Source organism: Scyliorhinus torazame, chromosome 4, assembly GCF_047496885.1.
Source record: "Scyliorhinus torazame isolate Kashiwa2021f chromosome 4, sScyTor2.1, whole genome shotgun sequence".
NCBI lineage: Eukaryota > Metazoa > Chordata > Chondrichthyes > Carcharhiniformes > Scyliorhinidae > Scyliorhinus > Scyliorhinus torazame.
Window position 1 is genome coordinate 270,281,235 of NC_092710.1, and position 14,110 is coordinate 270,295,344.

The 14,110-nt window shown below is 47.7% G+C and overlaps 1 protein-coding gene across 2 annotated transcripts in view; it reads right to left on the reverse strand.

The window, feature by feature from the left end:
• Positions 1-14,110, reverse strand: part of LOC140410941 (uncharacterized) — a 165,748-nt gene that overhangs the window by 94,172 nt on the left and 57,466 nt on the right. For both annotated transcript variants that reach the window (XM_072499796.1, XM_072499795.1), the window contains exon 8: positions 3,426-3,572. In XM_072499796.1, the coding sequence (XP_072355897.1) occupies positions 3,426-3,572 (147 nt within the window). The remainder of the gene's footprint in view (positions 1-3,425; positions 3,573-14,110) is intronic.

A 14,110-nucleotide genomic window follows, 5' to 3' on the forward strand; every position in this document is an offset into this window, starting at 1 on the left:
TGCTCCTTTCCTTTAAGATGCTCCACAGGACCCACCTCTTTGGCCAAACCCATACTCACTTGGCTTAAGGCCTCTTTCTTTGGCTCAAGTTTTCTCTAACTAATGCTCCTCTGAAGTAACTTGGGTCAATTTACTACATTAAAGGCACTGAATAAAAGAAAGCTGTTTCTTGTTGTATTATCATCTTCAATACCAAATGCTAACGAAAGCAAATCTGTTCACACCGACAGTGTTCACTAGTAGTTTAAGTAGTTTCACTGCGCAAATGTACCAATTTGGGAAAGATAAAGAAGAAAAGAAAACTCAGTGAAGTCAATCACGTTGATTTATTTTTCATCCAAACCTTACACACGTGATGGAGGAGGATTCTGGGACATCTTGGTCACAACAGATGCAGCAAATTTGATTTTGGATGACAAACGCAAACAATTGAAAAAAATGCAAGCCACAATTACATCTAGTGCCACTATTCTCAGTGTGAAAACCTTGTTCCTTTCTGGAGAATAAACCTGACTCATCTGAGCCCAGACATTTTTGTTGGTATGAAATCTCTCTGATACTCTAGAAGGGCCACTGTTAGTTTATTTGAAATACTTTCTACTTATAATTTCTTTAAAAGCTGTGTGTCAGACAGTGGTGGATAAGGGGTCACTATGACGTCATCCATACTGCCAGCAAGCTGGTCATTTGTTGCCCTTTGTTTCTCTTGCAAACTAATGGAAACATTAAGTATGAAAAATTGAAGCATCTCAGCTCGCAGAAGGGGAAGATTACCCAGCAAGCATAAAAGGAAGCCTCATTAACATAAGTCAAACTAAACTGCAGTTCACAGAAAATTAGACGTGAAGGTTGTAAAGAATCATACTTGCCTAAAATAGTCCGACGGAACATTTAACTGCACAATTACACTGAACTATAAAGTCCAGACTTGCTAAGTAAAGGCTCCATTTACATTTATCAACATTTATTAAATGCCAAGTGGTGACCTAATTAAAAAAATACTTGTCATACCTTTTATATTTTTTAATGCTAAATATTTTCTCTCGGTCAAGTGTTTTGGTCACTTTCCCTGATGAATCTTAGATCCGCTATAATTCAGAATGCACCTTTTTCTGCTCACAAGATGGTTAAATAACAGCAACACACAATGAAACCAAAGACCTTTCCCCATATCATTACATGACCTTGCCTTTCTCTGAAGGCAGCAGATTAGATGATCACTTTTGCTGAATAAAGACAAAAACTTCAACAAGTGATTTTATTTACTGATGATTCTTTTTCTTATTTCCACTTCCATAGCAACTAGTCCATTGATCTCCTGACTGGTCTTCTATCTGCCACACTGCATAAACGAGATGTCATCCCAAACTCTCCTGTCCTCATCTCAACTCACATCAAGTCCCTTTCTTCCAACACATCTGAGCTCATTGACCCAAATTGGTTCTCCGGTCTGGCAACACCTCAAAAGTTCAAATCTCTCTATGACCTCTTCCAGCCCAACAACCCTTCAAGAACTCTAAACAGCCCTTCAGGAATTCCAATTCTAGCCTCTTCTGCATTCCTGATTTCTTTCGAGCCACTCACTGAAGGCTGTGCCTTCAGCTGTCCAGACCTTAAATTGTGAAATTCCCCTTCCCGAAACTCCCCACCTGTGTCTTTTTTTATTTTTTCATGGGATGTGAGTGCTGTCAGCAGTTGTTACTCATCCTGACTTGCCCTTGAACAAAGTGACTGTTTCTGAGGGCACGTATCTGTCAACCACAATGCTGTGGGTCTGGAGTCACATGTAGGCCAGATTGCATACGGTCGACAGATTTCATTGCCGAAAGGACAATAGTGAACCAGATGGATTTTAATGATAATTGCTGATGATTGTTATGGGTTCACCACAAGCGTTACATCCCAGATTTTTATTCATTGAATTTGAATGCAGCAGACATGATGGAATTTGAACTCATGTCCCCAGAGCATTAGCCTGAGTCTTTGGATTATGTGTCCAGTGACATTACCTACACCACCTTCTCCTCCTCGAAGACGCTCCTTAATACCTCTTTGACAAAAAAAAACTATTTCTGACAAATTGTTTGCTGTGAAGATCTCTGGAGCATTTTACTACATTAAAGGCACTGTACAAATTATAATGAAATAGGTATTTTCCTACGGCTTGATAGATAATGATACTGACCTGAAATAGTCCAAATCTAACATTTTCTATGAAATAGTCCAGATGTAATATAACAACAATAATAATAATATAATAATCTTTATTTGTGTCACAAGTAGGCTTACATTAACACTGCAATGAAGTTACTGTGAAAATCCCCTGGTCGCCACACTCCCAACACCTGTTCGGTACACTGAGGGAGAATTCAGAATGTCCAATTCACCTGACAAGCACTTCTTTTGGGACTTATATTTTCTAAGTAAATCTCTAACCATGCATTTATTTACTACATCCTTATTCTAGCTTAGCACAGAATATTCAACTCCCAAATAAACCCTGTAATTCCAATTCTTTTTTAGAGAACCCAATTTTTTTTCCCCCAATAAGGGTCAATTTAGCGTGGCCAATCCACCTACCCTGCACAGTTTTTTGGGTTGTGGGGGTGAGGCCCACGCAGACACAGGGAGAATGTGCAAACTCCACACGGACAGTGACCCGGGGCCGGGATCGAACCTGAGCCCTCAGCACCGTGAGGCAGGAGTGCTAAGCACAGCGCCACCATGCCACCCAGCCCTGAAATTTCTGGATGCAGTTGCACATACTGTCTCTGCGATCAAGCCAATCCAAAAACTGTCCGCATGGTTTTGTTAAGGGGAGGTCATGACTGACTAATCTGATTGAATTATTCGAAGAGGTGACCAGATGTGTAGATGAGGGCAATGCATTTGACGTAGTCTACTTAGGCTTCAGCAAGGCTTCTGATATGGTCCCATTTGGGAGACTGATAGCCCATGGGATTCAGGCAAATTTAGCAAATTGGATCCAGAATTGGCTGAGTGGCAGGAAGCAGAGGGTGATGGTTGAAGGGTGCTTTTCTGACTGGAAGTCTGTGCCCAGTGGGGTCTAACAGGGATCATTGTTGGAGCCCTTGCTGTTTGTAGTTAATATAAATGATTTAGACATGAATATAGGAGGGTTGATCAATAAGTTTGTGGATGATTCGCAACAGTGCTAGCCACCCCATTCAGGAACCACAAGAACGGCAGGGTCAGTTTTCTCAAGAGGCACCATTTGTCTGATTGGTTGCTTATACCCAGTTCTCAACAAGAATAGGTTTGCTAGTCTTTCAGTTAAATGTCAGAACGCTGTCTCCCATTGTGTGAAGCAGTGCTTGAACGGTCACTCCTCACTGACTTTCACATGCAAATACCTCACATCCACACGCAAACACCAAACTACACTGAGCCATCCGAACACTTACCTTTCATCCTTGTCATGCACGTCACCAAACGCCTGCTGAAACTGGGCAGTCCCAGCCATGGCCAAAAACCAGGGGTCAGATTTTGGGTCCCTGAGCTTCTCCCAGATCTCCTCGCACTTTCTCAGCAGCTCATCAATTCCCAGATCCCTACAGGAGGAAAAAGGGCAGATTGCAGAATTGTAAATCAAAACCCAGCGCAGAATAAGAATGACCCATCGGCCAAGCGAGCAGGACCCAAACTAATAAATTATATCACTTGCTGAAAGTCTTGCGCTGGAGCCTTTGGAAACAGATCAGTCAATATCAACTGATAAACGTTATCACCTACCCCTGCACTCTAGGATTTGAACGAGACCTAACAGTCAAGGTTATTCCCAGTGTCTGCTCCATATAGTCCAGATCTGTACAGCCACTCTTCTTAGTGTTGGAATTTGTTCCTTCCGATTTGACTTCTTGTTAGAACACAAAGTAAAACCCTTGTAGGACGGGTTAAATAAGAAAGCCAAAATGGTTGGGTTTTGGGGAGGAGAGATGCGAAACAAAGAATTGCATACACAATGTTATGGATTCACTTGCAATTGTTGGATTTGCATAATAAATCTGTTTATTAATCGTGCTGTGAATTTTCACAGTCTGTCAGATCTCTCAGCACTGGTAACCACAAACTGTACACATAGAAGCTTAAACAGATACAATTGCTGGAAAGTTACTATTCAGAACTTGGTTTATTGGCTGCCTGGCTGTCCCTGCTGGCTGAGTTACGTCAATCTTCCTGCGTCGAGATAAAATGGCAACTGGAGGTATTTAAATTTACGACTTCAGCATTACTGTCTCTGGAGCTCCTGGGGTGGGTTGGAAGGGGGCGGGAAGCAGGGGTGGATAGGTGGGGCAGAAAGATGGGTCATGGATTCTCTGGAAGCAGTGGCATTAGGGTCAGTTCTTTGCTCCTTGCCTCCTGAAAATAGTATGGGGGAGGGAATAAGATCTGGCCTACCCCGCTCACCATCCTCCCTCTGTGGCATCTTAACTCTGCCGACTTTAAAGTTGGGTGATGTTCCCACCGCAGGCAAGGGAGCGCTCAATTAAATGTAAACCACACAGCCTACTAACATGACTTTTTGCAGAGGAAGGCCCAGTGATGTGTAAGTCACCAGAAAAAGCGACTGGGATACATCAGAGTTTCCAAAACAGATCAAGATAGATAATATTTTTGAGCCACCTTCCCTTACCCTAGCCCCCAGTTTCTCTCCCTCCCTCTCTGCACTGGATTTGTTTTGTGAACCTAACTGCTAGCCCCCAGCACTTAATTTCTACCATTGCTTCAGGTACCAAGGCGGTGACACCCACCTCATTTCCTGCTTTCACCTGCTGGCCATGACATCACTTCCCCGGCTTCAAGCAAGGCACTGATTTCAACGATTAAATTAAAATCTCTTAAATTAAATGAAAATAAAGTAGTGGCTCTTAAATTAAAATCAGGTGATCCTTCCCCCTTTATAACAACCTGGTGCAGTCGACTAGAGGCCTCTCATGCAGGGTAAATCCTTTCCCCTTTAAAATTGGGGCCATTGTCCCAGTTACTTCACAACAGCATTATTACATCCTAAAAACATCAACAAAAATCAACAATCCCCAAGGTAAAACACAATGCATACTTGGGAGGATTATGGCAGTACTACAGGCCCTCATTCATATCACTACTCGGGGAGGGGGGCGGGGGCAGGGTAAGGAGAACAGTGTCGACAATTCCCTCAGCGAGCTGCATTTTTTTAAACCACTAAGTACTTTATATAGAAATCACAAAAGGTGGCAAAGGTTCACCTACTCACCACTTAAATACACCATTGTTTCTTCCCGATACACAAGATACATTACCCCAAGATACATTACGGGTGCAATTTAACCACCGTGATACGCAAGCGCAGATCTAGGCGCACCAGTTAAATAGCGGGAAAGGCCAAAATTGAGAGGTCCGCTCTCGATGGAGAGTTCCTTGACAAAGGGTCATCTGGACTTGAAAAGTTAGCTGTTTTATCTCCCTACAGATGCTGCCAGACCTGCTGAGATTTTCCAGCATTTTTTTTTTGGTTTCGATTCCAGCAATTTGTTTTTATTGGAAGCCAAATGCAACAGCTGAGCGGGAAATAACCGGCTCCCCAGCGAGAAGTCACGCAGGTGTCATTTAGTACAGCTTTTTAAAAACATGAAGCTGGCGCAATAGCTGCTATGGGGAAGTGAGGTGGTGAGTAGCCATTTCCATTTTCCGTACCCATGTGTGCGGAACTTGGCTATAAGTTTCTGCTCGCCGATTCTGCATGCGTACCACCATTACACTGAGAACACCACCCACCAGGTACGCTGTACATACTCGTGTGACTCGGTCAACGTTGTCTACCTCATACGCTGCAGGAAAGGATGTCCCGAAGCATGGTACATTGGCGAGACCATGCAGACGCTGCGACCACGAATGAACGGACATCGCACGACAAGTCGCCAGGCAGGAATGTTCCCTGCCAGTCGGGGAACACTTCGGCAGTCAAGGGTATTCAGCCTGTGATCTTCACGTAAGCGTTCTCCAAGGCGGCCTTCAGGACGCGCGACAACGCAGAATCGCCGAGCAGAAACCTATAGCCAAGTTCCGCACACATGAGTACGGCCTCAACCGGGACCTTGGATTCATGTCGCATTACATTCAGCCCCCCCCCCCACCATCTGGCCTGGGCTTGCAAAATCCTACCAACTGTCCTGGCATGAGACAATTCACACCTCTTTAACCTGTGACTATCCTTCTCTCCAGTTGCTCCGTCTGGACCTGTAAAGACTTAAGTACCTGCAAAGACTCGCCTTCAAAGTATCGTCTTGCACCATTGACTTTGTCTATATATATATATATATATATATATATATATATATATATATACACAGATATATATATGTGTGTGTGTGTGTGTGTGTGTGTGTTTCTGGAACCATCTCTTCATTCACCCGAGGAGGGAGCAGTGCTCCGAAAGCTAGTGATTCGAAACAAACCTGTTGGACTTGATTAATAAGGGGATCAGGGGTTATGGGGAGAAGGCAGGAGAATGGGGATGAGAAAATATCAGCCATGATTGAATGACGGAGCAGACTCGATGGGCCAAGTGGCCTAATTCTGCTCCTATGTCTTATGGTCTTTTGGACTTTAACCTGGTGTTGTAAGATAGGTAGAGAAACAGGTAGTGTTGAGGAAGCAGGAAAACTGCAGAAGGACCTGGACCGGCTAGGAGAGTGGGCAAAGAAGTGGCAGATGGAATACAATGTGGAAAAGTGTGAGGTTATGCACTTTGGTAGGAAGAATAGAGGCACAAACTATTTTCTAAACGGAGAAAAGTTTAGGAAATCAGAAATACAAAGGGACTTGGGAGTTCAGGATTCTCTTTAAGGTTAACGTGCAGGTTCAGTCGGCAGTTAGGAAGGCAAATGCAAAGTTAGCATTCATGTCGAGAGGGCTCGAATACAAGACCAGGGATGTTCTGTTGAGGCTGTATCAGGATCTGGTCAGACCCCATTTGGAGCATTGTGAGCAGTTTTGAGCCCCGTATCGAAGGAAGGATGTGCTGGCCTTGGAAAGGGTCCAGAGGAGGTTCACAAGAATGATCCCTGGAATGAAAGGCTTGTCATCGGGGCGGTTGAGGACTCTGGGTGGAGTCCTCAACTCGAAGGAGTTTAGAAGGATGAAGGGGGATCTCATTGAAACTTACAGGATACTGCAAGGGCTGGATAGAGTGGACGTGGAGAGATGTTTTCACGAGTAGGGGAAACTAGAATCCGAGGGCACAGCCTCAGACTGAAGGGACGATCCCAAAACAGAGATGAGGAGGAATTGCTTCAGCCAGAGGGTGGTGAATCTGTAGAACTCTTTGCCGCAGAAGGCTGTGGAGGCCAAATCACTGAGTGTCTTTACGACAGAGATAGATAGGTTCTTGATTAATAAGGGGATCAGGGATTATGGGGAGAAGGAAGGAGAATGGGGATGAGAAACATAACAGCCATAATTGAATGGCAGAGCAGACTCGATAGGCTGAGTGGCCTAATTCTGCTCCTATGTCTTATGGGAGTGGTGAGGGAGTGTTTAAAAGCAGCTCCACCTCGTTAGTGGCGAGAGGCTGAGTCGCGAGTCTGGCGAATCAAACAGATAGGCAGCCAGGAATGGCGAGAAACTGGTGGGGGCTCATTTCGGGCACTAAGAGCCATTAAATACGGGCCATGATCTCACCAACATGGCCGTCGAGAAACACCCCGCCAATCCCGCCCAAAATCACACTTGGAAATGTTTCTGTTAAATCGTGCCCTAACTACAAACCCGGTAAGAATATTACACTAATCTTAGCAATTTAATGTCATGTGCCAATCTTCTGCTTCACTTGGAGGACTTTTATGTTTGTATATTGAGAAGAATTCTGAGCAAAGCAGTCACCTGTTTTCTTGATGATGTATACATGGTATCTCTCACTGATAGAGCCGCCAGTGTCTTTCAGAAAGATATCATGAAGTGTTTTCGCAGCATGTCCAGGACACACAGTACTTTATAATCTTACACCAACATTGCAATGAAGATACTGTGAAAGTCCCCTAGCTGCCATACTCCGGTGCCTGTTTGGGTACACCGAGGAAGAATTCAGAATGTCCAATTCACCTAACAACCACGTCTTTCGGGACTCGTGTGAGGAAACCGGAGCACCCGGAGGAAACCCACGCAGACACGGGGAGGACGTGCAGACTCCGCACAGACAGTGACCCAAGCCGGGAATCGAACCTGGGACCCTGGAGCTCTGAAGCAACAGTGCTAACCACTGTGTTGCCGTGACACCCACGGTATTTAAGATATTTGGTTTATTCTGTTGACCTTGTGGTATTTATAGTTGTTACATAATATATTTGTTTTGGTACATAATACAGTGTAGGATTTGTAAATCGAATGGGAATTCTGTCTGAGTGGAGCAACTGCAAATTTGGCAAAGGACGATTTTCAACTTCAAGAGACATTCACCCCATTAAAATCAATGATGTGCAAACAAGCTTGAAGAGCCAAATTTACAGCTTGAAATTAAAACAACAGGAACGCAAGACCACTAGGCATTCAATGAAATGTTCCTGTTTGACAACATGCAGGGACCACTAACTGTCTCTAATGTGGCTCACAGAAGCACTGGTAATGTCTGGATGCTGGAAATTTGAAATAAAATCAAAGCGCTGGAAATACACAATCAGGCAACGTCCGTGGATGTGAGCAAAGGTCCTCACGACATAAACGCCCCAGGTGTAACATTCAAAGCTCCATTTCACACGAGTGACCAAGCCATTCGAAGGAAACGTTGCTGTTGTGCCCCCACCCACTCTACCCATTGACCGATTTAGGATATCGTGCACCACCATTGTCTCACAAGAACATAAGAAATAGGAGGCGACGAGTATTCAGCCTCTCGAGCCTGTTCCATCGTTCGATAAGATCATGGCTAATCTGATTGTGGCCCCACTACCACTCTTCTGCCCGTCCCCTGCTATCCTCAACTCCCTTGCACATCAAATCCGCCAAAACTCAGCCTTGAATATATTCAATGACCCAGGCTCCAATAGTCTTAGGGGAAGGGAATTCCAAAGAAGGAATTAGACCACTTATTTTTAAACAGTGAGCATTCATTCTAGATCCCCCAGGAGAGGATTTATCGGGCTGGATTTTACAGGGTACACTGGGCGTGATTCGTCACTCCCACGCCGAAGCGGCCGCGCCGTCGTGAACGCCGTCGAGGTTCACGACGGCGCGGAACGGCCCCGGTCCCGACCGATTCAGGCCCTGACAATGGGCCAGTATCGGGGCCGCGTCATCTACCCACGCCAGGCCTTGTCGCCCGCGTAAAAGCGGCGCCGCATAGATGACGCAGCCGGCGCCACATAACGGACGTGGTTGCCGTCCTGTCCAAATCCGCCCCGCAAGAAGGTGGGGGACAGATCTTGCGGGGCCGCGGAAGGAAGGAGGTCCTCCTTCAGAGAGGACGGCCTGACGATCGGTGGGCACCGATCACGGGCCTCCCCACATTCCAGGTGAAGCCCGGTGCAGGATCCCCCCTTGCCCCCCCCACAGGCCGCCCCCCCCAGCGTCCACGCACCGCCCACGACTGTAGCGACCAGGTGTGGACGGCACTGGGGGGAACCCGCCATTTTGGCCTGGCCGCTCAGCCCATCCGGGCCTCAGAATAGCGGGGGTGCCGGAGAATTGCCATTTTGGGTATCTCCGGCGATTCTCCGGCCTGCGGCCCGCGAAACTCAACCGGGCCGTTCCCGCCGCCTGGGAGAATCGCGGGAGGGCATCGGACCGGCATCCCGGAAATTTCGGCGGCCCAGGCGATTCTCCCAACCGGTGTGGGAGTGGAGAATCGCGCCCCATATTCCCTGCCGCTCCCAAAATAAAAGTGTTAACCCCCATGTCATAATATACACCAGTATATCAAGGTGCAGACACACACTGATGGACACACAGTGGGACCAATCAACATACACAACGCCGCAGCCAATCACCAGTGAGAGCACTCGCACTATAAAGACAGGGGACATCAGAGTTCCCACTCATTCTAGTAGCAGCCAGCTCGGAGCACAGAGCTCACAGCCTGCAACACAGACATTCACCATGTGTTGAGTACATCAACTGGTTAGGACAAGGCAAAGGTCTTTAGTTAAAGATGGTATCCTATTTACCCACAGTTCAAGTATGTTTAAATAGTTAACCTTTTAATAAAATAGTGTTGCACAACTTCAAGTGTTGGTGACCTGTATGTGATCCAGAACATCCAACACATCACGATACCAGGTGTGGTTGCATACCAGCCCTTCTTAGACCTACCTGCAAGTGATCTGCCTTCCGCCAGCATTCCGTCATTCGGCAACATGGACAACATCAGCCCGCCGCCGCTCCGCATCGCTGGCAACCTCGGGGCCAACTGGAAGATTTTCAAACAGCGCTTCCAGCTCTACCTCAAAGCCACGGACAGGGAGGGCGCCTCAGACACCAGAAAGATTGCTCTTCTCCTCTCCACGGCCGGGGACCATGCCATCCATATTTTCAATTCTCTCACCTTTGCAGATGACGAAGACAAGACGAAGTTCAAGACGGTTCTCCTCAAATTTGACACTCACTGCAGCGTAGAGGTGAATGAAAGTTTCGAACGCTATGTGTTCCAGCAGCGTTTGCAGGGTAAGGACGAACCTTTCCAATCCTTTTTAGCGCACCTCCGCATCCTTGCAGCTAGGGTCCACCTCCGACTCCATGATACGCGACCAGATCGTTTTCGGTGTTCAGTCGGACCCCCTACGTCAGCAGCTCCTCAAAGTAAAGCAACTCACCCTAGCGACCGCCATCGAGACCTGTGTCCTACATGAAAATGCCACCAGTCGGTACTCCCACATACAAGCGGCTGAAACGGCGCGGCAAGGTCTCCACGAGGGGGAACGGGTCCAAGTGTTTGAACACCTCCAGGGCCTCAGCCTGGATGAGGGCGGCCATTTCGCGTGCTTATCGCGGACTCCCGCGCTTGTACGCACCAAACGAGGGGACGGCGACATGGAGGAACGTAATGTGCAGGCGCGCACCGCGCAGGACCACATCGCGCATGCGCGGTGACGCAGCGAATGTGCTGACATCACGACGTGCGGCAACTGTGGCTCCGCCCACTTAAAGCGGCAATGCCCTGCAAAATCTCGACAATGCCTACGATGTGGAAGACTTGGCCACTATGCTGCCTGCTGTCGATTCATATCGCTTCAGCCAGCTTTGCAGGAATGTTCGGGCAATTCAACCCACGGTCACCGAGTCCGATTCCAACCTCCCACACAGCAGCGACACCGAGGACCCGAAGGCGCCTTTTCAAGTCGGTGTCGTAACGAAAAACAGGCTGTCCCCGAAACAAAGACACTAGCCGCTGTCGGTATACAGCATCGATCCAGACGACGAGTGGTGTGCCACCCTGACAGTCAACCAATCCCAAATACGATTCCGCCTGGACACTGGTGCCTTCGCCAATCTCATGGCGTGGTCTGCTTTCCAAAGCCTTTGTGTCAAACTAACCATTCTCCCAACGGCCTTCCAGCTATTGGATTACAATGGCAACATCATTCCTGCTACCGGCTCATGCCAACTCAAAGTGACGCACAAGTCACGAAAAGCCATCCTTCCTTTCGAGATCGTGGGCTCCTCGAAGGACTCTCTGCTTGGTGCACAGACGTGCAAATTGCTAAACCTCATTCAAAGAGTTCACTCTCTCCCTCCTGATGACACGTCTGCCTTCCAGGATGCTGACTTCAGGGCGCAACTCAACGCCATCATCGACCAGCACCGCAACGTCTTCGAAGGCATGGGCATGCTCCCATATACTTACAAGATCCTACTAAAACAGAACGCCACACCTGTGGTGCATGCATCTTGCAGAGTCTCAGCACCCCTCAAGGACCGCCTCAAGCAGCAGCTGCAGGACCTCCAAGACCAAGGAGTGATCTCCAGAGTTACGGAACCAACCGACTGGGTCAGTTCCATGTTGTGCGTAAAGAAGCCTTCCGGCGAGCTCAGAATCTGCATTGATCCAAAGGATCTGAATCGCAACATAATGAGGGAGCATTACCCAATCCCCAAACGCGAAGAGATCACATGCGAGATGGCTCGGGCCAAGTTCTTCACGAAACTTGACGCCTCAAAAGGATTCTGGTAAATTCAACTAGACAGATCCTGCAGGAAACTGTGTACCTTTAACACCCCTTTTGGCAGATATTGTTACAACAGGATGCCATTTGGGATCATATCGGCGTCAGAAGTATTCCACAGGATCATGGAACAAATGATGGAAGGCATTGAAGGTGTTCGCGTCTATGTTGATGACAATCATTTGGGCCACCACCTCGCAGGAGCATATCAGTCGCCTCCAGCGCGTGTTCAAACGCATACGGGAGCAGGGCCTACGCCTCAACAGAGCCAAATGCACCTTCGGCCAGACGGAACTCAAGTTCCTAGGGGACCACATCTCCCAGTTGGGTGTGCGGCCAGATGCGGACAAGGTGGCAGCCATCACAGCCATGAAAAAGCCAGAGGACAAGAAGGCGGTCCTCCAATTTCTGGGCATGGTCAACTTACTAGGGAAGTTCATCCCGAACCTCGCCTCTCATACCACAGCTCTCAGGAACCTGGTCAGGAAGACGACAGACTTCCAATGGCTTCCTGCCCACGAGAGTGAATGGACAGAACTTAAAACCAAACTTACCACGGCCCCGGTATTGGCCTTTTTTGATCCAGTGAAAGAGACAAAAACTTTGACCGATGCCAGCCAATCTGGCATTGGGGCAGTGCTCCTGCAACGTGATGAGGCCTCATCATGGGCCCCCGTTGCATATGCGTCACGTGCCATGACCCACGGAACAGCGCAACGCGCAGATAGAAAAGGAGTGCCTGGGCCTGTTGACCGGTGTCGTAAAATTACATGATTATGTGTACGGCCTTCCCCAATTCACCGTCGAGACCGGCCATCGCCCGCTGGTCAATATAATACAAAAAGACTTGAAAGACATGACGCCTCGCCTCCAGCACATTCTGCTCAAACTCCGGCGATACGATTTTCAGCTCGTATACACCCCGGGCAAAGACCTGATCATAGCCGACGCTCTTCCATTCACGTCCCAGACCTCGACCACGTTCCGGTCCTTCCACGAATGCAACTGTCTCGTGCACAGCACAAGGCGGCTCATGACGCCCGTGCAGCTGATCTCCCTGCTCTGGCTCCAGATGACAAAGTCCGCATCCATCTTCCGGATGGTGGCTGGTCTGCAACTGCTGTGGTTCTTCGGCAGGTGGCTCCCTGCTCGTTCCTGGTTCGTCTACCGGATGGTTCCATTCTGCGCCGTAATCGGCTCGTTCCGCGCTCGCTGTGTGATCCTCCGCCAGTTCCATGCCCTCCTGTTGTCCCTGACCTGGACTATGCAGAGATTCCGGTTACTCTGCATCCTCCTCACTCTGATGCAGTCCAGCCTGCTCCTCAGCTGGTGGCTCCTGACCTACCCTTGAGGCGGTCAACCAGAATTCGTCGCCCACCTCAGAGACTTAATCTGTGAACTTTGCACTAATGGACTCTCTGGTCTGTTCTGTTCTTCTGTTTAATCGTTCAAGTGGTTTGTATATAGTGTTCATCTCGTTATTTGTGTGACACACTGTTTTTTTCTGCACCAGGCACCTTCCCATGTAAATAGCTTAGTTTTATGTACATAGTCCTGTAAATATTTCGCACACACGTAGTCAGGAACATTCACCACACACTATTTATTGTCACGCAGGCACATTTTTTTATATAAAAGGGGGGGATGTCATCATATACACCAGTATATCATGGTGCAGACACACACTGATGGACACACAGTGGGACCAATCAACATACACAACACCGCAGCCAATCACCAGTGAGAGCACACGCACTAGAAAGACAGGGGACATCAGAGTTCCCGCTCATTCGAGTAGCAGCTAGCTAGGAGCACAGAGCTCACAGCCTGCAACACAGACCATGTGCTGAGTGCAACAACTGGTTAGGACAAGGCAAAGGTCTTTAGTTAAAGCTGGTATCGTATTTACCCACAGTTCAAGTATGTTTAAATAGTTAACCTTTGAATAAAATAGTGTT